This window comes from Pan paniscus, chromosome 11 (assembly GCF_029289425.2).
Source record: "Pan paniscus chromosome 11, NHGRI_mPanPan1-v2.0_pri, whole genome shotgun sequence".
Taxonomy (NCBI): Eukaryota; Metazoa; Chordata; class Mammalia; order Primates; family Hominidae; genus Pan; species Pan paniscus.
The window spans coordinates 70,893,617-70,921,106 of record NC_073260.2 but is presented as its reverse complement, the minus strand read 5'-3'; the positions used below and the strand labels follow the sequence as shown (position 1 = coordinate 70,921,106).

Here is a 27,490-nt window from a genome sequence, read left to right as displayed (position 1 = left end):
ATTGTTCCATGAAGAGTCAAATCAATATATTGGGAAGAACCAATTACAGAGACCAAAAAAAAAAAAAAAAAAAAAAAAAAAAAAAAAAACCGAAGGCTCTTGGTTGGTATCCATGCATGCGATTTCTGAAAGAATCAATTAGTTTTTAGAAAAAGCATAGTATTACCAAAGGGTTAGCAATACTAGCAAGCACATGCAAAATATGTTCCTATAAAAATATTTTTTGTATGCAAATTTTTGTTCTGGAAAAATTTTGAGCACTTACTATATGCTAGGCAGTATTCTATTAATATATACTAATCTGTTGGACTTCTGGGCTGCATTTTGGCTACATGTGTTTTTAAATCACTTTTTGTGCATTGAGTAGGCTGTGGTTGTAAGTAGTATTTCTGTTACAAGGAATTTTTTTTTTTTTTTTTGAGATACAGTCTCATTCTGTCACCCAGGATGGAGTACAGTGGCATGATCACAACTGACTGTGGGCTCAATATCCTGGGATCAAGTGATCCTCCCACCTCAGCCCCGCCAAATAGCTGGGACTACAGGTGTACACCACAGCGCCTGGCTAATTTTTGCGTTTGTTTTTTTGAGACAAGGTTTTCCCATGTTGCCCAGGCTGGTATTGAACTCCTGGGCTCAAGCAATTTGCCCACCTTGGCCTCCCAAAGTGCTAGGTGTGAGCCACTGTATCCCGCCTGTTACAAGGATTTCTGAAATGTCGATCAGTACTATTCCCTTGTTGTTAGTAATACGATTGAAAATCTAGTGTTTAAATATATTGAGAGTGCTCAAACTTTGGATCACAGAAGAACTTTTAAAAGTAACTTAAGCCAACAATATTATGTGCTAACTAAAACACTGGGGAGGATCTAGAAATAAATAGCTATTTATCAGACTCTGATGGAGGTTATAGAAGTGAAAGAACAAGACGAGACTGGGAATGACCAAAATATTTGAACAAATCAAAACACTTAGCAGAGATCATTATTGCAGCTTTCCTGATTACATTTGCCTTTATTCCTAATTGGAGGCTATTTTTGTGGCTCTTTAAAGTATTTGCTTTTGTAAAGAAGCATTTCCTAAATTATTAACTGGCAATCTGGGAAAACAGGATGCAAAAGAAAATCGAATGTTTTAATAAGTATTCTCCTTTGGATGTTTTCTACTAGAACAATATTTTTTGCTACTTCCCTATTCTGAAAAGTATGAGTTTGATTTTAGTACCTTGACTTACAGATAATGAAAAATTTTACTTCAGTCCATCTTTCTTATGTGGAATTGAAACACATGGGTCAGCAGCAGATGGGGCGATACCCTGTTCATTTTCACCTGTGCGGTGACGTGGATTATAAAGGAGGATACAGACATGCAACATTTGTGGACGGCCTGTCTATTCATCACAGCTTCTCAAGGTGCATCACTGTGCATGGGACAAATGGCTTGCTAGTAAGTAGCCTCGCATTAGGTCAACCCATATTATTGAAATAGCTAACTCTCTTTAATTCTCATGTCTTCTCAATTTTATATATGTAAACTGTTTAGCCACATGCCTTGCTCTATCCTGCCTTTTCTGAGCATTCCACGATTTTTCTGTCTGAAGGAAGCCTACCTTTCCAACCACCCAGAGTATCCTCTTTTAAATTTAATTCAATTTTATGTCTTGTATTTTATTTTTATTTATTTATTTACAATTTATTTTTATTTTTTTCTCCTGTGGGACCCAAGCAGATTATCCCCTTCAGAGATAAATTAAGCCTGACATTTCACTTTGCCCATTCTGCTAAGGTTCAAACCTGTTTTTCCACTTGTACTGAACATGCTACACTGGATAGTGCTTGTCACTTAAATCACAATCATTCTTGTTACCAATGACATTAATATACTTTTATTTCTGCAGATAAAAGACACCATTGGATTTGACACACTAGGTCACTGTTTCTTTTTGGAAGATGGTATTGAACAGAGGAATACTTTGTTCCACAATCTGGGACTCCTCACCAAGCCGGGTACTCTCCTGCCCACCGATAGGAACAACTCCATGTGTACCACCATGCGAGATAAAGTGTTTGGAAATTACATTCCTGTGCCTGCTACTGACTGTATGTGAGTAATTGGCAGAGGGAAAAACCCATGAGTCAGGGCCTTTGACTTTTGGGGAAGAGGTTTTGGGGGAAGTTTTTAGTGGGCAGGAGTTTTTATGAAGAATGTTTAAATCACCTTGAAAAATGCCTTGCAGGGCTGTTTCGACTTTCTGGATTGCTCATCCCAACAATAATCTGATTAATAATGCAGCTGCAGGCTCACAGGTAAATAACGTTAAAGTGACCTCAGATGTTTTAATGTTTTTCTTGTTTATAAATAGTCTGGTTTATTTGGATTTAATGTCATGTGTGCCAGTGTAACCCAAGCATGACATTGTTTTCTGGTACTACTTGTTTAGCTGAGAGCAGAATATGGTAGAGATGATTATTCTATTTCTCCTAAATTCTTTGTGCCCGTTAGTATCTTTTTTGTAATTTTTTTTTTTTTCTCGAGACAGAGTCCCGGTCTGTTGCCCAGGCTGGAGTGCAGTGGCGCGATCTTGGTCACTGTAAGCTCCGCCCCCCGGGTTCACGCCATTCTCCTGCCTCAGCCTCCTGAGTAGCTGGGACCACAGGCGCCTGCTACCACACCCGGCTAATTTTCTGTATTTTTAGTAGAGATGGGGTTTCACCTTTTTAGCCAGGATGGTCTCAATCTCCTGACCTCGTGATCTGCCTGCCTTGGCCTCCCAAAGTGCTGGGATTACAGGCGTGAGCCACCACGCCTAGCCTGTGCCCATTAGTATCTATGAGTTTAATAAGAGAGATGCCAAAGGGGGAAAAGAAGTGGGCTAAGTGGGCTAATCACTAGGGCTATGTTATTTCCAGAGTGTATTTTTGGTGTATTAGGTACAACCTTTCTGGCTTCTCATATTTAAGTCATATGTGGCCAAGTAACTGATAATTTCAATTTCAGCGTGTTGATAAAAATAGGCTTAGGTCAGGCACAGTGGCTCATGCCTGTAATCCCAGCACTTTGAGAGGCCGAGGCTGTTGGATCGCTTGAGCTCAGGAGTTCGAGACCAGCCTGGGCAACATGGCGAAACCCAATCATCACCTCCCCCTACACCCTCCAAAAAAAAAGCCAGGCCTACTGGTGCGTGCCTATTGTCCCAGCGACTTGGGAGGCTGGGGTGGGAGGATACTTGAGCCCAGGAGGTGGAGGCTGCTGTGAGCCAAGATTGCGCCACTGTACTCCAGCCCGGGTAACAGAGTGAGACCCCGTGTCAATAAACACACACACACACACACACACACACACACACACACAAACACAAACCCCACAAAAAAAGCCTTAGCTTTTCTTTATGAGAATGGATTATTTTGGAGAATACCATGACAGTTGTCACTCTGGTCAGGGGGCACACCCTTTTGTTGAATGTAAGGCTTTATATACACGTGGGAATTTCATTTCCTTGGGAAAGCAGCAAAACTCGTTATGATGAATTAAAACACACATGAGAATAATTTTTAAGAGACTAAATGATATTTTTGGGTAGTAGAAATGTCCCCTGGATAAGTTTGGAGAAATTTGTATTTATTATTGAGAATGTTAGTGTTATTAAAACTGCTCATTTAAAACCTAAATGAATCTTTTTTTTTCTCCCTGAGACAGGGTCTTGCTCTGTCACCCAGGTTGAAGTGTAGTGGTGTGACCTTGGCTTACTGCACCCTCTGCCTCCTGGGCTCAAGCCATCTTCCCACCTCAGCCTTCTGAGTAGCTGATACTACAGGCACATGCCATCATACCTGCTGATTTTATATATATATATATATATATAGAGAGAGAGAGAGAGAGAGAGAGAGAGAGAAGGTTTCGCTGTGTTGACCAGACAGATCTCGAACTCCTGGGCTCAAGCTATCCACCTGCCTTAGCCTCCCAAAGTTTTAGGATTACAGTCATGAGCCACCATACTCAGGCTAAATGGATCTTTTTGTTTTTTTGAGATGAAGTCTCGCTCTGTCCCCCAGGCTGGAGTGCAGTGGCGCAATGTTGGCTCACTGCAACCTCCGCCTCCTGGGTTCAAGCGATTCTCCTGCCTCAGCCTCCCGAGTAGCTGGAATTACAGGCCCCTGCCACCACGCCTGGCTAATTTTTGTATTTTTAGTAGAGACTGGGTTTCACCATATTGGCCAGGCTGGTCTCGAACTCCTGACCTCAGGTGATCCGCCCGCCTTGGCCTCCCAAAGTGCTGGGATTCCAGGCGTGAGCCACCGTACCCAGCCACTAAATGAATCTTTTAAGATAGTATGCTATTGAGATTGTAACTGTGTTGAAGACTGCAATTAAAAAAATGAAATTTGCAGTGATACCTAAATATTCATATTTATGCATCATGGCTATTTAAAGTTTTTAAAAGGAAATAAATACCTAGCATTGTTTGCTAAGATGAAGCAAAAGATTAGTTGAAGGGAGTATTTATTTGAGATAACAGGAAAAAAGGCATCAGTGGGTGATGGTTTGAACTCATATCTGTTATTTTCTTTAAAAACATAACACATAATCTGAAGGTCCCTGTCAATTGAAGATTCTATTTGACAGGGCAGAAACCCAGACATTTGATCATTTTAGGTTTTCATTCATTCATTTTTCATCAAATATTTGTTGAGCCTGTATGAGGTTTGTGCTAGAGTTTCTAACTGGAAAGTGAGTTTTTGAGTAAAGATGACCAAGAAGTTGATGCACAGCCATCTTCTGATCTATGTAACATTATGCGTCAACAGTCAGAACAAAGATTTCTTTTAGCTCTTTTTAGAAGTCAGGGCTTGAAGATTAAAGCAAATTGCCGAGAGTTCATGAAAAATAGAAGGTGAGGCTGCCAGATACCCTTACTGTGGCTCATGTGAGAAAAGAAGAAAGCGTTGCATGTATGTTCTTCCTTTTTATTCTGTGAGCTGTTTATTTTCTTTCTAGAAAAACTGTTCCAGTAAAAGCTAATTTGGGCAGGGTTTTTCCTCCCAAAGTAAATCAAACCATTTTTTCATTGTACCTTTCCACTGCCTTTTACAAAGCTCCTTTTACCTGTGTTGACACCACTGTGTTTTAACAGGAAACAGCTGCTACTCCCCTTATCCCCGTCCCACTCCCATCTCCATCTCCATTGCATCCTAGGATGGTCCACTCTGCCCTCAGCTTATGGGTTATGGTATGGAGTTTTCTTCTGACCCTCCAGGTCTTTTCCCGTCAACTTGTCTGTTTTGTGCCCAGAAGAGTTGAGGTAGCAAACATTTTTCAGAGTAGTTTGTTTTATTAAGACCCATTTGTAGACTTTTATCATGGAAAATGTTACACATGGCATTCATTTTGGTGTGTAGGTATAAATATATGTTTTCCATAATTCCTCTCTCATCTCTCCTCCCAATGGACTCTATTTGTTACAGCTGGTAAGTACTTATTAGGTATATTATATTTTAATTATCTATCTTTCTTATTAGACTATGAATTATTTGAGAATAGTCTTACTGTATACCTGGCATATAGTGGGCACTAAATAAATGTGTGCTGAATTTGAATTAATGCTGTCCTTTTACACTGTATGATTAAGTTTTAACAAACTATTTAATCAAAGTTCCATAAAGTGAAGTTGTCCTTCACATTGGGCTGATTTTTAATTGAGTTGTAAAATAAAGATTTGTCATGGGAATTAACATTTATTTCCATTTTTATGTCTAATTTTTGAGTGTCAAAAAATTTTAAACTATTATGTTCCTATTAAGGTCAGTAATACTGAAATTGAACGGACAGGGCCCAGCCTGAGACAGCATCCTGATTCATACGTGTGGTGGTTTTTTTTTCTTTGGCAAAAATTTGCCTCAGGACAGGAAGGGCATTAGACTTGTTTGAAAGAAGTCAGTGATCTCTGCGTGCTGGTGGACAGTTGTTTAATAGGCATGACTCATCTATTGAACAGGTTTGGAGGTAAACAGATAAAAACCATATTGCTTAATGTCTGTGCTGTCTTGGTTACATGGAAAGCCGATTTGGTTTTAATTCTGCATAACTTTTAATGTAGATAATGATGGAAAAGTTTTGAAAGTGAATTTTTATACCAGCCAATTATTTCTCTTTTGTCCAATCCTGCAAGCAAAATTAAATTTGCTTTTTTAAAAAAAAATACATGATATAACCACTTTGAGATGTGTGTACAACTTTTTATTGTCAATTCTGAACCTGCAATAATGAAAAATTTGGGTGAAAAAGATTAAACTTGCTGATGAAGCAGTTAGTTTATGAGAGTGTTTCATAGCTATCTATATAAATCAGGCTTTCAATGGGCTTGTCCTTTCATTTGTAGGATGCTGGAATATGGTATTTATTCCACAAGGAACCAACTGGGGAATCCAGTGGATTGCAGCTCTTGGCAAAACCAGAACTCACTCCATTGGGTATATTTTATAACAACAGGGTCCATTCAAATTTTAAGGTAGGTTTCTAAGTTTTAACAATTAGTACATATGCTAGACAGTGTAAAGGATGAACTATTGTGATTATATTTTAGTCCACTTTGTGCTGCTGTAGTAGAATATCACAGACTAGTTAACTTATAATGAACAGCAATTTATTTGGCTCACAGTTCTGAAGGCTGGGAAGTCCAAGATCAAGGGGACAGCATTTGGTAAGGTTCTTCTTGCTGTGTCATCCACGGTAGAAGGGCAAGGAGAAGGCGAGAGAGCTATAGAACAAATTCGCTGCCTCAAGCTCTTTTATAATCAGCATTAATCCATTCAAGAGGGCGAATCCGTTATGACCTAAACACCTCCCATTAGGCTCTACCTCCCAATACTTTTGCACTTTCTAACACATGCTTTTTGGGGGATGCATTCAAACTGTAGTAGATTATAGCTGAGAAATGTCAATTTTTGGTAGAACTTGTCATCAGAGAAAGTAATTTGTAATTAAAAACAGACACCTAACCCCTCCCTGTTCAGGATATATAGAGAGCATTCCATTTATACATACCTATTGCGCATACAGGTATGTGCAACACATACATGCACGTGTAACCTGAATAATTACATAATGGATTTGATTCATGTGTCCTCATCCTCTCCCTTGTTTCTTCTCACCTCTTCCTCCCTCTCAACTTCTTTCCAATCTTTAATGTCGTTACCTGTTTCTAGGGAGGTACACATTAAATAATATGCTTCTAGGGGTTGATAAGCATAATTCATCTCTTCTTTTTGATTCACAGTGGCTGGTAGAGTGTCCTATTAGGCATTATACTAATTATATAAATAGTGAAATATTGCTTAAGAATAGTTGACCTAATTTAAAATGATACAGATCAAGTAACCTAAGGGCCATTAGGAGTTTCCATTTTTTCATGAAATTTGGCTCTAACCCTTCACCCCCTGGTGATAAATACATTTGGTTTATTTTGTGCTCACAAGCACTTTAATGTTTTGTTACGTGTGTGATGCCCAGATCCTTTACCCTGATGTGACCCACACCAGAGTTCAAGGAATACTTTGCATTCATGATACTCAGAGGATCCTTTAAAAACCTAAGTGTGTTACAGTTTGAAGAGCTTAGAATCACTTGATGAAGAGTTGAGGAAAAAACTATACAAAACTGATTTTTGTGAGCTGAATAGTTGATTAAGTTAATGTTTATTGAAAGTAGCATTTCATAGTAGAAATCCTCAAATTTTCTTAATTGTAAATGTTATAAAAAGCACCTCATTCTAATGGAATTTTTTTTTTCTTTTTTCGAGACAGAGTCTTGCTCTGTCGCCCAGGCTAGAGTGCAGTGGTGCGATCTCAGCTCACTGCCACCTCTGCCTCCTGGGTTCAGACAATTCTCTGCCTCAGCCTCCTGAGTAGCTTGGATTACAGGCATCTGCCACCATGCCCAGCTAATTTTTGTATTTTTAGTAGAGACAGGGTTTCACCATTTTGGCCAGGCTGGTCTGAACTCCTGACCTTGTGAACTGACTGCCTTGGCCTCCCAAGGTGTTGGGATTACATGTGTGAGCCACTATGCCTGGCCTCATTCTAATTGATTTTTAACGTGCAGTAATTTACTCAATTAATAAGAATATTAAATTTAAATGACATGAGTGGATGATTAGGTGTTAATTTGTTAAATTTGGAAATGACTGTCCAGGATAATACTTTATAGCCAAAGGAGATTGAATTCTTGGAGTACTCAAAAAGAAACATGTCATTTTGGAATAACTCATAAACACATACATGCACACACAGGCACACACCCACATGTGTGCACACACACACACTGGTCCTTATGGCTTCAACTGCTGATGCCTCCCGAATCTGTACTAGTCTAGGTTGGTCAGGCTTATCCTACTGCCTATTGAGTACCCTTTGAATGTCTTATGGACATAAATAAAACATGTTGCAAACTAAAATTCTTATTTTTAGGCCCAGACCTATTCTCGTATGTCTGTCTCAGTGAACGAAACTACTACTCAGCTGTGGCCTGAACCAAAAATATACGAGCTTTTATTGCTTTCATTCCCTCACCCACAGAATTTTATCAATTACAAAATGATATCAATTCTACTTAGTAAATAATTTTCGTTTTATCTGTTTTCCACTGTTAGTATGGCCATGAGTCTAGATCATCTTTATTTCTCTTCTGGATTACTGAAATCATCTTCTACCTTATTTGCCTCCTTTTTTTTTTTTTTCAAATTCTCTTTCAATCCATTATCCATTTTATAGCTACAGTGTTTTTTCCTTAACTTGCAGTTGGTTACAATGCGTTTATTAAATTCCTATTGTCCTGACTTCTGTAGCACATCAATTCCATGTGATCTGATGTTTGCTCCTCTTTAGCCTTCTCCATTATATTTCCTTCCTTCATACATTTTTGTTTGTCCATCAAGGTTTTGTTTTGTTTTTTTTTTTTTCCTTTGGCTGTTCCACGCTCTCTGCCATCTCTAGACTTTTGTACAAACTATTCCCTTGAGTTACTTTCTCTGGCTCTTCAGCTCCTTCCTCCCACCCCCTCCCCTGCACCACCAATCCATTCTTTTGCTTAATTTCTCTCCATCCTTCAGGTTTCAGCTTTAAGAGGTCACTTCTTTTAGGAGACATTCCCTGAATCCTCTCACCTCCACTCACAAAAAAGGCCTCTCCAGATGCCCTTCTTTTCTGCTCAAACCTCATCTGCTTCCTTTATCATATGCTTATCGTTTTGGATTGTAATTATTTATTTAATTGCATGTCTTTCTGCTAGTTTTTGTGTTAGCAACAACAAGGATCATATTTTTCTTGTTAACTAATGTATAACACTGGGTGCCTACCAGTAAGTATTTGTTGAATGACTAAATGAGTGAAATGAGTTAAATGAGTAGAAAATATCCAGGAAAGTAGCTGTTTTTTTTTTTTTTACAGTACCTTTGCTGTTGATTCCCTGCCCTACTTTTTTTGGTAGAAGTGATAAGCTAAAATCTATTTTCATGAATCATTGTATATGTTGTTGTAAGTTGGGATTCATATTCATTCCAGTCCATTATTTATATTTTTCAGGCTGGCTTATTTATTGACAAAGGTGTCAAAACAACCAACTCTAGTGCTGCTGACCCAAGGGAATACCTCTGTTTGGACAATAGTGCAAGGTAAAGCTGGCTCTTTTAAGTCACACTCAAGCTATACTTTGCCAAAGCAAAACTTTCTAACTGGAGTTTATTGTGCTTTTTCTGTGGTAATACATTTAAAATAAAGTTTTAGAAGTTCGTAAAAGGGTTTTTGGAAAACCACTTATTCTGTTGTCCCAGGTCCTGTGACTGGTCTTTTATCTTATTGAAATACCAAAGAGGTTGATGTTTTTCTCCTTTTTCATTGCTATAAATAGATGCTAGAGAGAGTTGCAGAAAGAGAAAGAAAAAAGAGGAGATATGTTGAGAAAGCTTCCAAATTTGGTGTGCAGTATGATTCATTGAAAAATAAGTTAAACTAAGATGTTTAGTCTAATCCTCGAAAAACCAAACCATATAGAATTTATTCTTCGTGGTCAAAATGAATACTGCATTTAATATTTCAAAAGGAATGATCCCAAATTTGATGAGCAACCTGGTTCTGGTTCAGCCCTTTGTAGCCTCAGATTTACATCATAGCCAGGCTCTAGGTTACTTTCTTTTGTAATCACAAAATGCATTAGGTATGGATCAGCATTTCAGCAGAGTTCTCTTACATGCTATATATGAGCCAAAATAAAGAAAATGTCCCAGATGAAAATAAACTTTTCTGGAAAAGATGGTGACTTAAAGTCATATTCAGTAGAACCTGTGTACATATTATTATTTTCCATACTTCAAGTTGATTGACCAGTTTATGGAGTTGATAGAGTGCTAGATTTAATAGGCTTTGTTGACAGACACTTAGGAAAAGAATACCAGGCCTGATTGTTCTTCAAAGAATCAAGTAGGAAGCACACCATAGGTTGGTGAGCCTGACTTCAGGGTGAGGCAGATTCTTACAACACTTTAATAAGACATGAGGTCAGAAGAAAACTGGGGAAAGTCTAGTTTGTCTTGAGGATTCCTCAAACATCAAGTTGAGCCTGAAATATGTTGATGCAATGATCAGATAGCATTTGAGAAACCCAGAAACTGTGGGCGTTTTAAAAAATAAAACACAAAGAACTGGATACCTAAAAGCTGATCAACAAATGAAGTGAAAAAATAGAAGAGATAAACTTAAGAAGAAAAAAGAGTATATAGATGACAATAAATTATGAACTAAGAGGAGAATATTAGCTGGCAAATAAAGAATTCTATCTAGAAGGTTACTGCTGCTTTTTTAGCTTTGAAGAGTTTATTATAATTGGTAGAACTAATATAATTTATTATAATTGGTAGAAAGTAATGTGTTCTTTGCTTAGCATTGCCAAAAAATCCATAAACACAATTGGTTCTCTTCCCTGCCTTAAAAACTTATTTATGTATATATATTTATGTATATTTATAGTAATGTGTATGTGTATATATGTGAATATATGTGTGTATATATATGAATAGAGTAAATATATTTGAGTTCATTGATGTTTTAATTAGACTTGACAATAAAACAATTTACTCATAATGGCTTAAGTAGTTCCTTACTAGGTGTGTGTATGTGATATTATGAAAATGGTTATCTTTCTTCTCTCCATTATTTATTTCTCTTACTAGTTTATAACTACATACATATTGATAAGGAATTGGGCTCCATTTGGAAGTTGTTATTGAAAAGAACTGATTATAGCAGAAAAGTAACAAGAGCTTGTGCATATACTGAACTAGTGTTTAGAATATGCTCATGTATATATTCATGCAATTTAGACATGGTAAAAATGATAAAAACTAGCATAAATGAGTAATAAACCAGCTCATATATTAAACACCAGGCTTAGAAGATCCAGAAGATATTTAATCTGTTCATCAAAGAGGTAGCTGACTGAACAGTTAATCAGGGCCGGGCGCGATGGCTCAGGCTTGTAATCCCAGCACTTTGGGAGGCCAAGGCGGGTGGATCACCTGAGATCAGGAGTTCAAGACCAGCCTGGCCAACACGGTGAAGCCCCATCTCTACTAAAAATACAAAAAATTAGCTGGGCATGATGGCAGACATCTGTAATCTGAGCTACTCAGGAGCCTGAGGCAGGAGAATCACTTGAACCCTGGAGGCGGAGGTTGCAGTGAGCTGAGAACATGCCACTGCGCTCTAGCCTGAGCAAAAAGACAAGACTCCATCTCAAAAAAACAAACAAAAAAAACCTGTTAATCACATAAGCCTTTCCTTGTGTCTTCAAGACGTGAAAATATAGGAATCCAAAGATGGAAAATTTTAACTGAAGAAAGCTCTTGGTTTGAAATTAGGAAATTTAATCTACAAGAGTGAAAGGGCATTAGAACCACCTAGTACATTTAAAGCAGAGGACAATTAAGAGACAGTTGAGAAGTGTGCTGAAAACTCAATGATGATAATAAGAAAATTGGGAAAAAGTAACTATTGTCTATATGCCAAGTGGGAAAGAAGATGGAAATAAAGGGTATCAAAGCAAGTGGTCAGTTACTGATAATTTTTTTTCTCCCTGTACATGCCTGGGCACTGTGGGGGTGTCGTGATTGATTTATATTGACAGGAAGTTCAGAGAAGTTGAGATGGTTACAGCAGAGAATCAGATGCTGCCTTATAGTACTCTTTTTTTTTTTTTTTTTTGCTTTCGTTTAGAACAGTATGTCTCCGTTCCGGAACTCTTCCATCTGCTTACTATTATGTAATGACTACAAAGCTGTTTGGCAGGAACTACAATGCCAGAGAGTAGATGTTGGCTTAGAGTCAAACTTTTTACCTCTTAAGTCAGAGCTAGTTAGGGTAAAGGGACTTGGGCCATATAATCTGAAGATGGATATGGCACTCTTTATCTTCGCAGCTACTGCCCCAGTTTATACCACACGTGCATCTGTCTGAAACACATGAAGATCCTTCTGACTGGTCTCCTTAGAGTCCATTCTCTATAATCCATTCTCCAAATAGCAATCAGTGATCTCTTAAAAGAACAAAAAAGAAATTTGATCACATCCCTTCCTTGATTCCATGCTTCCATTGACTTCCCATTGCATTTCCAATGGAGACCCAGATCTTTACCTAGCCCTTGCCCTCCTCTCTGTTCTGTCTCCCTTGCTTCTTTCTCTCCAGCAAACTTCCTTGCTGTTCCTGAACATGCTAAGCTCACTCATGCCTAAGGACATTTTCACTTGCTATTTTCTCTCGATAGCTGCTTCTGCCATCATATCCATTTAGTGAGCACCTACTGTGTGCCAACAGCTGTGGTATTAGCATTTGGCAAATGATATTTCCTCACTGGTTGAAAATCTCTACCTGTTGAATTGGTTTCTGAAAAGCTGTGATTTCTTTCTTTCTTCCGTTCGTTTTGTAAGATTAAGATAGAAATGATTAAAAAAACATAGGTGGCCTTATGGGGCCATTTGAGTATTTGAATATCATGTATTTGAGTATTTGAGCATCATGGGGCCGTTTGACTATTTGAGTTGTTATAGTGGACAGTTTTTGACACCAACTGTTTTTACCTTTTCACTAAGGTCCTTATAACTGTTTTAGAGAGAAGAAAGAAAAGGTGAAGTTCAGTCTTTATAATAAATATGTTAATTAAATACAGTCTGGCTGGGTGCGGTGGCTCACACTTATAATCTCAGCACTTTGGGAGGCTGAGGTGGGTGGATCACCTGAGGTCAGGAGTTCGAGACCAGCCTGGCCAACATGGGGAGACCTTGTCTCTACTAAAAATACAAAACTTAGGTGGGTGTGGTGATGGGTGCCTGTAATCCCAGCTACTCGGAAGGCTGAAGCAGGAGAAATGCTTGAACCCGGGAAGCAGAGGTTGCAGTGAGCCAAGATTGCACCACTGCACTCCAGCCTGGGTGACAGAGTGAGACTCTGTCTCAAAAAAAGAAAATATTAAAAAATACAGTCTATTTTAAATTTAGGCATTTTAATGATATTGAACCCAGTTTTGTCTATATCTAAACATTTAACCAGCATACAACTCAAATTATACTCTAGTTCACATATATGTATGTTGAAATATATTATTAATTTATTAAATAGGTTTATATTGGTAACATGTACCTTAAGGATTTGTAAACACACATGCCAGACTTCCTGATCTGGGTTTTTTTGGAAATGATTTTTATGCAATAATATTCTGCAGTGTCCATTTTAATTGATTTTTTAAAAACAAACTAAGAAGATGTAAAAGCAGTTGGTTCTCTGGAAACTTGTGTGTAAATAAATGTAATTTCTTCTTTGAATGTTTAAAATGTAAGTAAGTTGTATCTTAAGAATTTTTCATTTGTTTTGGTCAAATTTAAATTCTGCTTCTTGACACTTAAACTTATAACTAGCTAATTCCTATGGCTTTTATGTTATATTTTTTAAAATTCTTTTTTTAACCCCTAGATTTCGACCTCATCAGGATGCAAACCCCGAAAAACCACGTGTTGCTGCTCTAATTGACAGGCTCATTGCTTTTAAAAATAATGATAATGGAGCTTGGGTCAGAGGAGGAGATATTATCGTTCAAAATTCAGCGTGGGTATTCTCTACCAAGTTATTATATGATGACACTGATGTATTATTTTTCAGATTTTTTTTTAAAGCCAGTAGCATGAAAGCACAGTGATGATTCTTGGAATCATATTATTATTATTAAGACAGGACAAGCTCTGAGGAAGTATGCTAGAGTTAAAAGACCACAAATGTTTGAAGTTGTCTCATTCTGGTGCTTTTATTGGAACAGAACTTATCCGGTGACATGAGAGTTTTTGATGAAATTGAACAGAAACCGGGAATTTAACTTTATATAACAAGCATGGTCTATGTCAGAGCGCTAAATAAAACTACCTGGATCTTTTCCCTTCCTCTTGAAAACTCCTTAGTTTTTCTGATGCTCTTCTATTGCCATTCAAAATAAAAGCTTTATAATTCCAACTCAGTATATCTGTTGACTTATATCTTAACATGACTTGAGGCAGTAAGTATCTCACTTTTTTTCCCATTTGTATAATTTTAGGAATGGTCTCATGCATGTTGAGCTAAGATTTAGTGTTCAACAGTCTAGAAAAATGTGTGTGTGTATTTTTTTTTCTGGCACTGAAATTAGCTTCTTGGCATTTCACATCATTTCTGAGTTTTTTCATCCAAAAAACTGATATTGTGTTGAATCTGTAGAAATGGCTTCAGAATCATATACCACAGTCTAGTTGTTTTTAAAACATAGTTATAAAAATAATAATTATAGCTAATGCTTTGATACACTGCTTACTGTTTGCCAGGCACTGTTCCTAACATTAGAAATTATTATTTTTTGAGACAGGGTCTTGCCCTGTCACCCAGGCTAGAGTGCAGTGGTGCAATCATAGCTCACTGCAGCCTCAACTTTCTATGCTCAAGCAAACCTCTCACCTTAGCCTCCCGAGTAGCTGGGACCACAGGCATGTGCCACAACGCCCTGCTAACTTTTAAATTTTTTGTGGAGACAGAGTGTCCCTGTGTTGCCCATGCTGTTCTTGACTTCCTGGGCTCAAGCGATTCTCCTGCCTCAGCCTCCCAAAGTGTTGGGATTACAGGCATGAGCCACCATACCTTGCCAACACTAGAAATTATTTAGTATGTTTAATACTCTCAAGAATCCTATGAGGAAGGTTATATTTTCATTTCAACTTATAGATGGGAAAAGTGAGAGATAGAGGTTGAGTAGGTTGCCAAAAGTCACACAGCTAATAATTGACAAAGCCCGGATTTGAACTGGGTGCCCTCACTGCAGATTCTGTGCTCCTAGTTATTGTGAAATCAAATTTTTGTGTGGTCATGTAGAGAGTAAATATTGGGACCTTTTGGATTTCATGATAATTAAATATTGAGAGAATTACCTCTTTTTACATAATATGGTAAATTAAAATGTTCTTCATTCTCTCTTCTTTTACAGATTTGCAGATAATGGAATAGGACTGACCTTTGCCAGGTTTGTAATTGCTTAAAAATACTTACTTATTTTAAAGCTTTAAAATAACCCTTGATTTTTTTTTCTGATAATACACAGGAATGTTTTATTATTTTTTTAACATAAAAAAAATTAGCAACCTCTTCCTGATGCCACTAGAGGGCCAAAAATACATTTTTTTTTCTGGATTAATTGAATTCATAGCAAAGTACTAGGTTAATATAGCTGGAATTTCACAGAAGGATAATTTCTGCTTAGAAGAAAACACTTGCGATTTAGACTAAAGTTCTTAAAAAGTAGGGGAAAAAAGAGGAAGTGAGTAAAAGTAGGGAGAAAATTAAAAAACTAATATTTGCTTTCTTAGAAGCTGCTCTAATTTAGCAAGTTTAGTTCTTTAAGAACTAAACTTTTTGTTCTGTATGTTTTTCTACAGATAATAGTCATTCTAGTTGTCATGTTAAATATGCTTGTCATTTAATTCTTATATTCAGGACAAGTTTGTTCTCCTCATTCTCAGTGTTGTTGCTTGAGACTAGAGCAATCAATTATTGCTGCTAAATTAAAGTTTGTTTATATATAATTTGTAAATCATTTATTAATTCATATGAGGGCTGGACATACCGGCTCACACCTGTAATCCCAGCAGTTTGGGAGGCCAAGACGGGAGGATCGCTCAAAGCCAGGAGTTTGAGACCAGCCTGAACAACATAGCAAGACCCTGTCTCTACCAAAAATAAAAAAATTAACCTTAACCAGGCATAGTGGCATGCCTGTAATCTTAACTACTCTGGAGGCTGAGATGGCAGTATCCTGTGAGCTCGAGTTCAAGGTTGCTGCTCCAGCCTGGCTGACAGAATGAGACCCTGTCTCTTTAAAAAAAAAAAAAAAGTATATATATATATCTTAAGAGGGATATATGTATGTATATATATTAAGCTATAAGTAGGTATAGGTATTTTTATAGTTTAAAAGCAATTTCAAGGCTGAGTGTGATGGCTCATAACTATAATCCCAGCATTTTGGGAGGCTAAAACAGGATGATCACTTGAGGCCAAGAGTTTAAGACCAGCATGGGCCACATAGCAAGACCCCATCTCCACAAAAATTTTAAAAAATTATCTGGGCATGGTGGCACGCATGTGTGGTCCCAGCTACTTGGAAGGCTGAGGTGGGAGGATTGTTTGAGCCCAGCAGGTCAAGGCTGCAGTGAACCATGTTCTTGCCATTGTACTCGAGCATTGGGTGACAGAGCAAGAACCTGTCTCAAAAAAAAAAAAAAAAAAAAAGCAGTTTCTGAAGACTTGTGAATGTGTATTAGAAAAGCTATTGACTTCTTTTAAAACTTTTAGCTTTTCAGTTATAGCATGCCTACATTTGGGAATACATTTAAATTTTCTGGAGAAATGTAGCTAATGATTGTTTGCATTTTAACAGTGATGGAAGCTTCCCAAGTGATGAAGGTTCCAGCCAAGAGGTATCTGAATCTCTCTTTGTTGGGGAGAGCAGGAATTACGGCTTTCAGGGTGGTCAGAACAAGTATGTAGGCACTGGAGGAATAGACCAGAAGCCTCGGACATTACCCAGGAACAGGTAAGCATTGCTTTAGCTGTGGAGTGTTAAATTTAAGCAATAAAGGAAAACCTAACCCTCAGGGAAGTTTCTGTGATAATCCTGGATGGATTGGTTCCTACCATGAGACTCTTTTCCTATTTTATCATTTATTACTACTACTGCTACAGCTGCTACTGCTACTACTATTATAATTATTATGTGTATTATCCTCCTGAAATTTTGGAGCATTAGTTATTAAACATTTCATAGATTTAATTATCAATTTTATAACAAAGAAACCTGTCTTGTTTCTCATTCCTTATATAAGACCTTATATAAACTGTTTTTTAATTCCTTCTTGAGCCATAGAAAGTTGCCAAACCCTAAACTATGACATTAGGTCAGTTTTTCCTCAATGTGTGTTGTTGGTTTTCAGAAATAGCTACTGGAAAAAGGAAATTACCTACTGAAAAGAGTCCTAGGAAATGAGAGTTGATTGATGCCAAAGTTAACTCAAAACCCCACCACAGCTGTCTAATTAATGGTGGTTTAGATGTTGAAGGGAATGGGGTAGGCTCTTGGCATGTTTTTTGTCATCATCATCATCATCACAGAGTCATTAAAATTGTACTTAACACGTCTTCAAAGATTTAAGGAAACTATTAACTAATAATTCATATCTCAGTTCTGAGGCACAGTTTGGACTTCTCATTTTACTTGTGAGAAAACCAGGTAGAAAAATATTCAACAGTGTTTTTAGGCCTCACTTCTGAGCCCATGTCATAATTCTTCAAGAATCAACTCCCCTAGAGGAGTGCTGTCGCAGAATGTTGGGCTAGAACAAGGCAGAGGAATGGGACATACAGACTGTAGCTTTGGGGAGTGGTGGCGCAGAGTGAGGACTCGGGGGAGAGCTGTACTATTTTCTGGAAAAAGGTCACCATGCTTGGCTTCTCACCCCTTGTGCTTGTCGTTGTGGAATATCGAGCACTGCTATGTGCTACACTCTGTGTGGAACTCGTGTTAGCCCATAGAAGCCATTGGGAAAAGAACTTCATGGATTTTTTAATTGCTAACATGTATTAAATGCTTATGATATGTCAGGCCCTGTTGTAAATATATTTATTTAATCCTCACAAAGCTCAATGAGATAGGTTCTGCCAGCATCCTGTTTTACAAATGAGTATCTTACTAAAGGTAGAGAAGGTGGAATTCAAACCCAGTTAGGTTGTCTTCAGTGCTGTGCTCTTCACAATTAGGCTCTTGCTGCTGTTTCTAAGGTGTAGATTTTTTAAAAAGCTGTATTGGTTGGCATATGGGCTGCAATGTGATGGTCGCCAAATCAATTTCACTCTGTATTTTATATTGACCTCCAGTTTTATTTCAAAATGCTTTTTGCTGTTTGGTAAGGAGGATTTTCCAAAATCAAACTTTCTCATTGATTAATGGAAACAGCTTTAATATGATCATATCTTTACAACTTGTATTAGTCCGTTTTCACACTGCTGATAAAGACATACCTGAGACTGGGCAATTTAAAATCAAAAGAAAGAGGTTTATTGGACTTGCAGTTCTACATGGCTGGGGAGGCCTCACAATCATGGCAGAAGGCAATGAGAGCAAGTCACATCTTAGCTGGATGGCAGCAGGCAAAAAGAGAGCTTGTGCTCTCTTTTTAAAACAGGGAAACTCCTGTTTTTAAAACCATCAGATCTCGTGAGACCCATTCACTGTCATGAGAACAGCACGGAGAAGACCCGCCCCCGATTCAGTCATCTCCCACTGGGTCCCTCCCACAACACGTGGGAATTATGGGAGCTACAAGATGTGATTTGGGTGGGGACACAGAGCCAGACCATATCACAACTTTTTCTACAGGGGAGAACCATGTTGAGATGTATACTTAGAAATATTAAATACATCATGATGTGAAGGTTTTCAAACTAGGCTATTTGGTTTTCTTGCTCGCATATATGCTTTTGCTGTAAAACATTGCCTAGTTGTAGAATAATTAGTTGCTATAGAGATCCTCTGCCATGCAATTAAAGAATTAATAGGAGAGGAACTTAAGGAATTCAGAATATTACCAGTTCCTATACATTAATTACAGTTATTGATTTATGATTAGTAGGCTAAGGAGTTTGTGTTTGAACAGAAAGGGGGAAAATGAATAAAACAAAATTCTCAGTCTAGCTAACCCTGTTGACATGGTAAGCCTCGAGGGCTCATGTTTTCACACTTTTAAATGTATCATTTCACCTTTGTACCATCATTTAGTGGCTTGAGAGGTGGTTCTCTGCCTAAGCACAGACTTGTCTTTTGTTCTCATGGCTGGAGATTTGGAAACGAAGACCAAAGTACCTGAGGTTCCGAATAAAAGATCTTAACTGAGTTGATTCTAGGAAGACAAAGTCACCTCTTCAGAGAGGCCTCCATTCTGTCTAAAATAGCATCTTTCTCCCCACCCAATCTATTATAATGTTGTGTCTTATGGTCTCTATAGCACTTATTTTCTGAAATGATCCTTTGTTTTTCTGTTTGTCTTTCCCACTACAGCATATGTTTCATTCAATCAGGTATCTTGTTTTGGTTCCTACTGTATCCTAGAATTTTGCTTAGTTCATACCGGATATTTAGCTGTCTTCATAAAACAAGTAAGTGAAGTGCTGCTAAGGGGACAGCCCATATGCATTAAACAAAATCTTGTATTTCCACAGGACATTCCCAATTAGAGGCTTTCAGATTTATGATGGGCCCATTCATCTCACAAGGAGCACTTTCAAAAAATATGTGCCAACTCCAGATAGGTACAGCAGTGCAATTGGCTTCCTCATGAAGAATTCCTGGCAGATAACCCCCAGGAATAATATCTCCCTCGTGAAGTTTGGTCCACATGTAAGTATGTTCTGTAGTTCTTACGTAGTGACTATGGTGAAAAAAGGAGGGATAGCACATTCCCAAAGACAAAAACGCAAAGGATTTGCACCAAGTCTGTACGAGTGGGAGGAGACATACACACAGAGTCAGCTCCTAATTCCATGCACTCTCTCCCATTGAGTTCAAGGGGAGAACAGAAGTCCCGTGTGACTCTGGGTATGTTTGACATTCAAGTCATACCTTGATAGGGAAAATGACTTCAAGTGATGATACAGAGGTTGTAGAGTTTCACAGGAACAAGAGGACATATGATTTTGGAAAATTCAGTGAAATACGCTGGTTGGGTAGCCCATTTCCACTAAGAGATTTGGATCCTTCCTGCTATTTTACTTGTCTGACGGCTATTCTTCTGGGGGACTAGAGAATAAGAGGTTGTGAATAAAGCAGAATACTGTGGCAGTGTGATACAAATTAGGTTATTTCTTTTTTCTTTTCTTTTTTTTTTCTTTGAGGCAGGGTCTCAGCCTGTCACCCAGGCTGCAGTGCACTGATGTGAATGGTGGCAAAGTCATGGCTCACTGCAGCTTCAACCTCAATTGGATGGATGGCTCAAGCCATCCTCCCACCTCAGCCCCCTAAGTAGCTGGGTATACAAGCATATGCCACCACATCTGGCTACTTAAAAAAAATTTTTTTTTTTTTTTAATAGAGAAAGGGCCTCATTAGCCTGGGCTGGTCTTTAACTCCTGGCCTCAAATGGTCCTCTCAGCTTGGCCTCCCAAAGTATTGGGAGTATAGGTGTGAGCCACTGCACCTGGCTGAAATTGGGTTATTTCTGATATAAACTGTTGGAAGGTTTTTATGAAGATTGCAGATAGACTGTAAAAATTACCATTTACAGTACAGTAGCCCACAGGAATCGTTTTCTTACCAATTTCACCAGTATTACCTGTACCCATAACTCACAGGACGATCTGATTACATGCCCCCAGGCTTTCATCATCTTGCCAGTTCCATGATGGCAATGGCACAAGACAGAGAAGTCTCAGGACATCTAGCTGCCTGTTCCCACAGGCAGCCACACCTGGGAAATAAGTCATCATTCTTTCATTCACATCCACCCACAAACTTAATAGTTGCCCAATTTAAAATAGAGCTTGATAGGTTTATCAAAGTCTATGTCTGGTTTTCTACAACAGCTTGGGCGTGGATCAGAGGCACAAGTACAAATTGGAGTGTCAGTTTGGTTGGCTGGTTCTTTTTTAGGCCATGTGACTCCTGGGGATGGGTAGGACTAGGCTGGTAGATGGCACCCACATAAATCAGCAGGATGAGTCTTGGATCCCCTGTCCAGTACGGAGACTTGCTGTTTCCTTACTGCCCACGTGGACCTCCCCGTAGTTCTCCATGTATCCTGTTTAGTGATCACTGGCATAGGCATACTGAAAAGCAGTTTGTTAGATACTGCATTTGTTGTCCTAAAGTTATAACAGCATAATACAATCCATATTGTTTAAGTCCAGCAGTTCATCCAGTCTGGAGTTTTCTATGGTGGGGATGCTCTGAAGCTTATAAAAGGAGCGGTTTGCAAAATTTGCTTTACTTAAAAGGGTGGAAAATATGCTCTAAGCTTTTCTCAGATTTAACCACGTAGGAAAAGAGAAGTGTGGAACCAAGAACTTGCCGCTACTTGTCCTAGACGTCACAGTTTTCCATTGAGTTGCTTATCATTTAGATGTTCTGTTGATTTAAAAACACACCAGGGCAAAAAGTGCATAAAAGCATTTAAGAGAGGTATCTGCCTGACTTCAATAGCATTGGTATTATATAATTTACTGCTAATAAGAAGCAGCTAAAGACTGTAAAACATGTCACCTGCAGCCCATTTTGCAGCTGTACATTATGTGTTTGATAAAGGCTTTAAGTAAACTCTACTGGATGTGAAAATTGTTGAGCTGAGTTTGGTCTGTATTGAGGAGCGAGATAGTAATACAAGCTTTTTAGCAGATTCTAGTGAGTTTATCAATAACTCAGCCATACTAAGTCAACATTTAAATTGTGTTTCTGTTTTGACCTGTACTTATCTGTTTATTTTTTTGGTGGGGGGGAGTCATATGAACAAGTAACTGAAGCATTTGGAGATAAAATGATTAACTAGCTCTGAAGATAACTTATCATAGATTTTTTATTTCATTGAGATATAATTTACATGTAGGGAAATGCACAGATCTTACATGTACAGTTTATAATTTTTAACAAATATATGTGACTGCATAGTCTCCCTTCCCACAACTCTTCTGCTTTCTCTCCCCACAAATGAGTTTTGTCTGGAGAACAGGTAATAGTTTTTAAGTGGGGAAAAGAAGAATACAAATAACGATGAAGTTTAACATTTGCCCATTAAACACCATAAGGTTTTGGGAAATTCCCCCCAACCCCAGCATGTCATTAATTGAGTAGAAAACTCAGGCTGACTTGAGTGCCATAGCTGACAACTATGAACTGTAACTCAGAACTGCTCTAACCTTAAAGCAATCACAATGGACCTGCAGTTGAGTCATTGCAGGGGATGCTGAGATAGCAGGAGCCCTCACTTTGTGATGTCTTTCTTTTTCACTGTGGTCAGGTCTCTCTGAATGTCTTTTTTGGAAAGCCTGGTCCCTGGTTTGAAGATTGTGAGATGGATGGTGATAAGAACTCCATATTCCATGACATTGATGGCTCTGTGACAGGATACAAGGATGCTTATGTGGGAAGAATGGACAACTACCTGATCCGCCATCCAAGCTGTGTAAATGTGTCTAAGTGGAATGCAGTGATCTGCAGTGGGACCTATGCACAGGTAGGCTTAGCAAATGGATAATGCTCAAGTTCCTACCAGCTCCTGCCAGCACTGCTTCTGTGAGAAGTACTCTTCAGCTTTTCAGTGTGATTGACATTTTCCAAAGTATGATCGATCTTCCTGTCCTGTCCTGTCCTTTCTTTTCTTTCTTTCGATTCATTAGAAGTCATGGACTCCTGGAATTTTTCTTAAAACTCCCCAACTCCAGATCTGTTTAAGAGGTGAAAGAGTGAGTCCCAGAGAGGAGAGCTGATTTACCCTAGGTTAAATGTGGTTGGAACGTAGTTGGGGCAAGAATCCATGTTTCTTGACTCTTAGGTTTTCTTGCCACACTACAGCTATGCCCTCTAAGAGGGATTTTTATCCTTTGCTTTTGGGGTCAGTAATCTCTACTTAATGAAAGAATCTGACTTTTGAGGCAAAATATCAATAGGTCACATGAAAAGTGAGATGTTCCCGGGGACAGAGCTGGAGATTAGGAGTGAGTGGACAAGAAAGGAATCCAAGGAAAATTTCCTAATTCTATTATGATATAATGTCTATGAAAATATGGAGGAGATGATATACATTGAGAAACACCTCTTTGAAGACATTAAGCATTAATGTGTATTAACTTGATGCCTAGTATAAGAGGATGAACTAATTTGCAACGTAGTATATATGGTTAAGAGCACAGACTCTGGAGCTAGACTGCCTGGGTTTGAATTCTGGCTTTGTTATTTTCTAAAGTATGCATTGGAAAAGTTAATTAACTACTCTATGTCGGTACACAATGGGGATAATAGTAGTTACTCTCATAGGAGGCTGTTGTGAAGATAGAGTACATGCACATATGTAAAGCATTTAGCATATGGCCTGGCACACAGTTCAGTGCCCACTGCTCTTAGTATTATTTAAGGAGAAGAGCTGTAAGTTGCAAAGGTGATTTTAATAGTGACATTTTGGTGGATGGAAGAGATTGCAGAATGGAGGTACCAGTTGCCCAGGATTTTGAAAGGAGCAGATCCTGCCCCCACCCTCTGCCCCATGCAGACAATTAAAGGGTAGGAATTTTTATTTATTTATATATTTTTGAGACGGAGTCTTGCTCTGTCGCGCAGGCTGGAGTGCAGTGGCGCAATCTTGGCTCACTGCAAGCTCCGCCTCCTGGGTTCACGCCATTCTCCTGCCTCAGCCTCCTGAGCAGCTGGACTACAGGCGCCCGCCACCATGCCCGGCTAGTTTTTTTGTATTTTTAATAGAGACAGGGTTTCACCGTGTTAGCCAGGATGGTCTCGATCTCCTGACCTCATGATCCGCCCACCTCGGCCTCCCAAAATGCTGGGATTACAGGCGTGAGCCACCGCGCCCGGCCAGGATTTAATAATAGACTGTCAGAGGAGATAAAGGAAATAGATGATCAGAACATGGAGACGAGAATTAGAGGAAGAGCAAGGGATTTTCCACATAGAATTGGGCTGTGATAGCCCTAAAGACAGGAAAGAAGCCCCTTTCTTTGATTTGCTGCTAGATGTTCTTTTCGTAGCATGGGCTCTTCCTGAGGAGGATCTGTGCTGTGCTATTTCCCCTCTACTGAGCTCCGCTCACTTTGCCGGTCAAAGGTGTGTTTTCGGGCTCCCGCTTGTCACTTCTCTGAGCCCCCTGAATTACATGTTGTTTCCACCACCTGAGCTTTCAATAATTGGAGCTTCTTGGATCAGAATTCTTCTTTGTTCTTCTGACTTTGAATTACGACAATTAAAGAAAGTGATTTTTAAATTTTAAAACTTAAAAAGTTTAGATCCTTATCTATAGACTAAACAAAGGGCTTAAGAGGAATAAAGACGGGAGAGACTTTCTGGTTTATTTTAGTGGGGGTATTAGCTTCTTTATTGCTATGGGATTTCTCATTTCCATGAGCAAAAATAAAAAATACTAAAAAAAAAGTAATACTTGCCTAAGTCCCAGAAGGGATGGAGAATTAACTACAGTAGAATAAAGAAGAAAGGAACATGGGTTATAATGTGATTTATTTTTTCCATTTATCTTATTCTTAATCAGAATTGCCTTCCCCAAATTAAGTTTACCCATCAATGCCTAGGAACTATAGACATTCTAGAACTGAAACAAAACTAGAAAATAAAAACTAAGGCCGGGCGTGGTGGCTCACGCCTGTAATCCCAGCACTTTGGGAGGTTGAGGCACGTGGATCACCTGCGGTCTGGAGTTTGAGCCCAGCCTGGCCAACATGGTGAAACTTCATCTCTACTAAATAGAAAAAATTAGCCAGGCGTGGTGGTGGGCACGTGTAATCCCAGCTACTCGAGGGGACTGAGGCAGGAGAATCGCTTGAACCCGGGGGCAGAGGTTGCAGTGAGCTGAGATCATGCCATTGCACTCCAGCCTGGGCAACAAGAGCGAAACTCTGTCTCAAAAATAATAATAATAATAAATAAATAATAAGCTTTTAGCCTTTTTGTAGCTACAGTTTTGGCTAAAGTTCTTGCCAGCCATGAGTATTCATGCATGTGTGCATATATCTATCTGTCTGTCTTAAAGTGGCAGGTACACACTAATGAAAACCATATTTTTTAAGTGATCATAAATGTTTCTATAAATATGTGGTTATGGTAGCTCTTTTATAAATTACCATTGCAACTACCAATGTGACATATTTTTCATTTATTCAACATTCACTCAGTAAAGCATTCAGTCCTTTGAATATCTAATGTATTTGAGAATATTAACCTGAACTATATTACAAATCAGAGTAGTAATTCTGTTTATAGATGAAGAAAGAAATAAGTCGTCTAATACTCCTCAGGGGGCACTGGGAATCGTAGGACTATGGACCAGAAATTTACTCCTGAGAATTTGAAATTTGGGCCAGAAGCCCAGTTCTGCAGCCATTTGTTGTTACTTAGAAATGATGTAGTATGCCAAAAATGGGAGCAATTGGATCTCAAGATAGAATGATCATTATTTAACTATTTGTAAATATTTTTTAGTGGAATATGTGCTTTTTTTTTTTCCTTTTTTTTTGAGATGGAGTTTTGTTTTTGTTACCCAGGCTGGAGTGCAATAGTGTTATCTTGGCTCACTGCAACCTCCACCTCCCAGGTTCAAGCAATTCTCCTGCCTCAGCCTCCCAAGTAGCTGGGATTACAGGCACCCGCCACCACACCTGGCTAATTTTTGTATTTTTAATAGAGACGGGGTTTCACCATATTGGTCAGGCTGGTGTCGAACTCCTGACCGCCAGGGATCTGCCTGCCTCGGCCTCCCAAAGTGCTGGGATTACAGGCATGAGCCACTGTGCCTGGCCGAATATGTGCTTTTTAATGACCTGAGGGATAAAGGTACTCAGGGAGAAAGATGGTGATATAGGGAGAGTTAAGGTTACTAAGGCAGGGGACAGATATGCAGTGTATGTACAGCCTCCTATATATATATACACACACACATACACATATATAAATGTACATGTAAATATACATATACATAAATATATATAAATATATGTTAAACATAAGTATGTTTAAATTAATATATATTATATATTGAGTATATATTTAAATGAAGACAATCAATAGTCTTAAAAATGTTTCCTGTCTATTTTAAATCTTTAAGCGGTGTCAGTAGAGTATTAAATAATTGAAGTAGTTAAAAAGGACATAAAATTGAGGAGTCAGTATGGATAGGATTATAGAAATGACAGGGAAAAATACAGAAGTATTGTAAATTAAATGTCAATATTCTGCTGCTGCTTTAATATTCTGGAGAATTTGGTTACAGATACTGATTTGTTTTAGGAGATTTGTTCTAAGAATTTTCCTTTGTAGGATACATTTGGGGATGGCTTTGTTTTGGCATGGCAAGTAGCTCTAATGCCACTGGAATACATTCAGGACTTTCAAATTTGTCTCAGTTTAATGTTTTTCAGTTGTTGCACAGTACTTTATAACTTTTTTTTTTTTTTGAATGGGTGAAAAATGGCTTTGTGGGCTGACGTAGGTCATGGAAAATTGAAAGCCAAAGCTCTAAGATATATAAGTTTTTCATCTCTTGGTTTAGAAGAAAGTCTCTTAGATTTGAGTAGAGGATATCAGTTTTCACATTAGTTTACTAATTTTTTTTTTGTATGTGTGTTCTTTAGACTGAGAGATTTCTTTGACAAGCTGTATAAGCCACAGAAGTTTTATATTCTGATGAATAAGCTGGCCTGTAGTGGTGGAAGCGATGATGAAGATCTTGGCTAGCAGAGCACATGGTCTGTTTTTACCATTTCTAGTTTAAGTAGGCTGCACTATAAGTGGCTGAGGATGTAGTTGGCTGCTGCTCACTTAGTCTGGCACAGATGACAGAATCTCCCTTTTCAAAGTTGAGACATTTGACTTTGTGCTGAAAATGGCTTTTTAGCTGTTTAAATTTTCATTCTCTTCCCTTTACTTCTTGATTATTTTTTCAAGGTCTATGTACAGACATGGAGCACTCAGAATCTTTCTATGACCATTACACGAGATGAGTATCCGTCCAACCCTATGGTGCTCCGAGGTATTAATCAGAAGGCTGCCTTTCCACAGTACCAGCCTGTCGTCATGCTGGAGAAGGGATATACCATCCACTGGAATGGGCCGGCACCACGGACTACATTTCTATACCTCGTCAACTTCAACAAGTATGTTTCTG

General features: G+C 38.5%; 1 protein-coding gene across 2 annotated transcripts in view; it reads left to right on the top strand.

Moving 5' to 3' along the window:
- Positions 1 to 27,490, top strand: part of CEMIP2 (cell migration inducing hyaluronidase 2) — a 182,104-nt gene that overhangs the window by 133,400 nt on the left and 21,214 nt on the right. For both annotated transcript variants that reach the window (XM_055091895.2, XM_034967570.3), the window contains 11 exons: positions 1,237 to 1,446; positions 1,898 to 2,103; positions 2,237 to 2,306; positions 6,377 to 6,505; positions 9,576 to 9,664; positions 14,010 to 14,141; positions 15,538 to 15,573; positions 16,987 to 17,142; positions 19,821 to 19,998; positions 22,607 to 22,822; positions 27,271 to 27,479. In XM_055091895.2, coding sequence (XP_054947870.1) covers positions 1,237 to 1,446; positions 1,898 to 2,103; positions 2,237 to 2,306; positions 6,377 to 6,505; positions 9,576 to 9,664; positions 14,010 to 14,141; positions 15,538 to 15,573; positions 16,987 to 17,142; positions 19,821 to 19,998; positions 22,607 to 22,822; positions 27,271 to 27,479 — 1,631 coding nt within the window. The remainder of the gene's footprint in view (positions 1 to 1,236; positions 1,447 to 1,897; positions 2,104 to 2,236; positions 2,307 to 6,376; positions 6,506 to 9,575; positions 9,665 to 14,009; positions 14,142 to 15,537; positions 15,574 to 16,986; positions 17,143 to 19,820; positions 19,999 to 22,606; positions 22,823 to 27,270; positions 27,480 to 27,490) is intronic.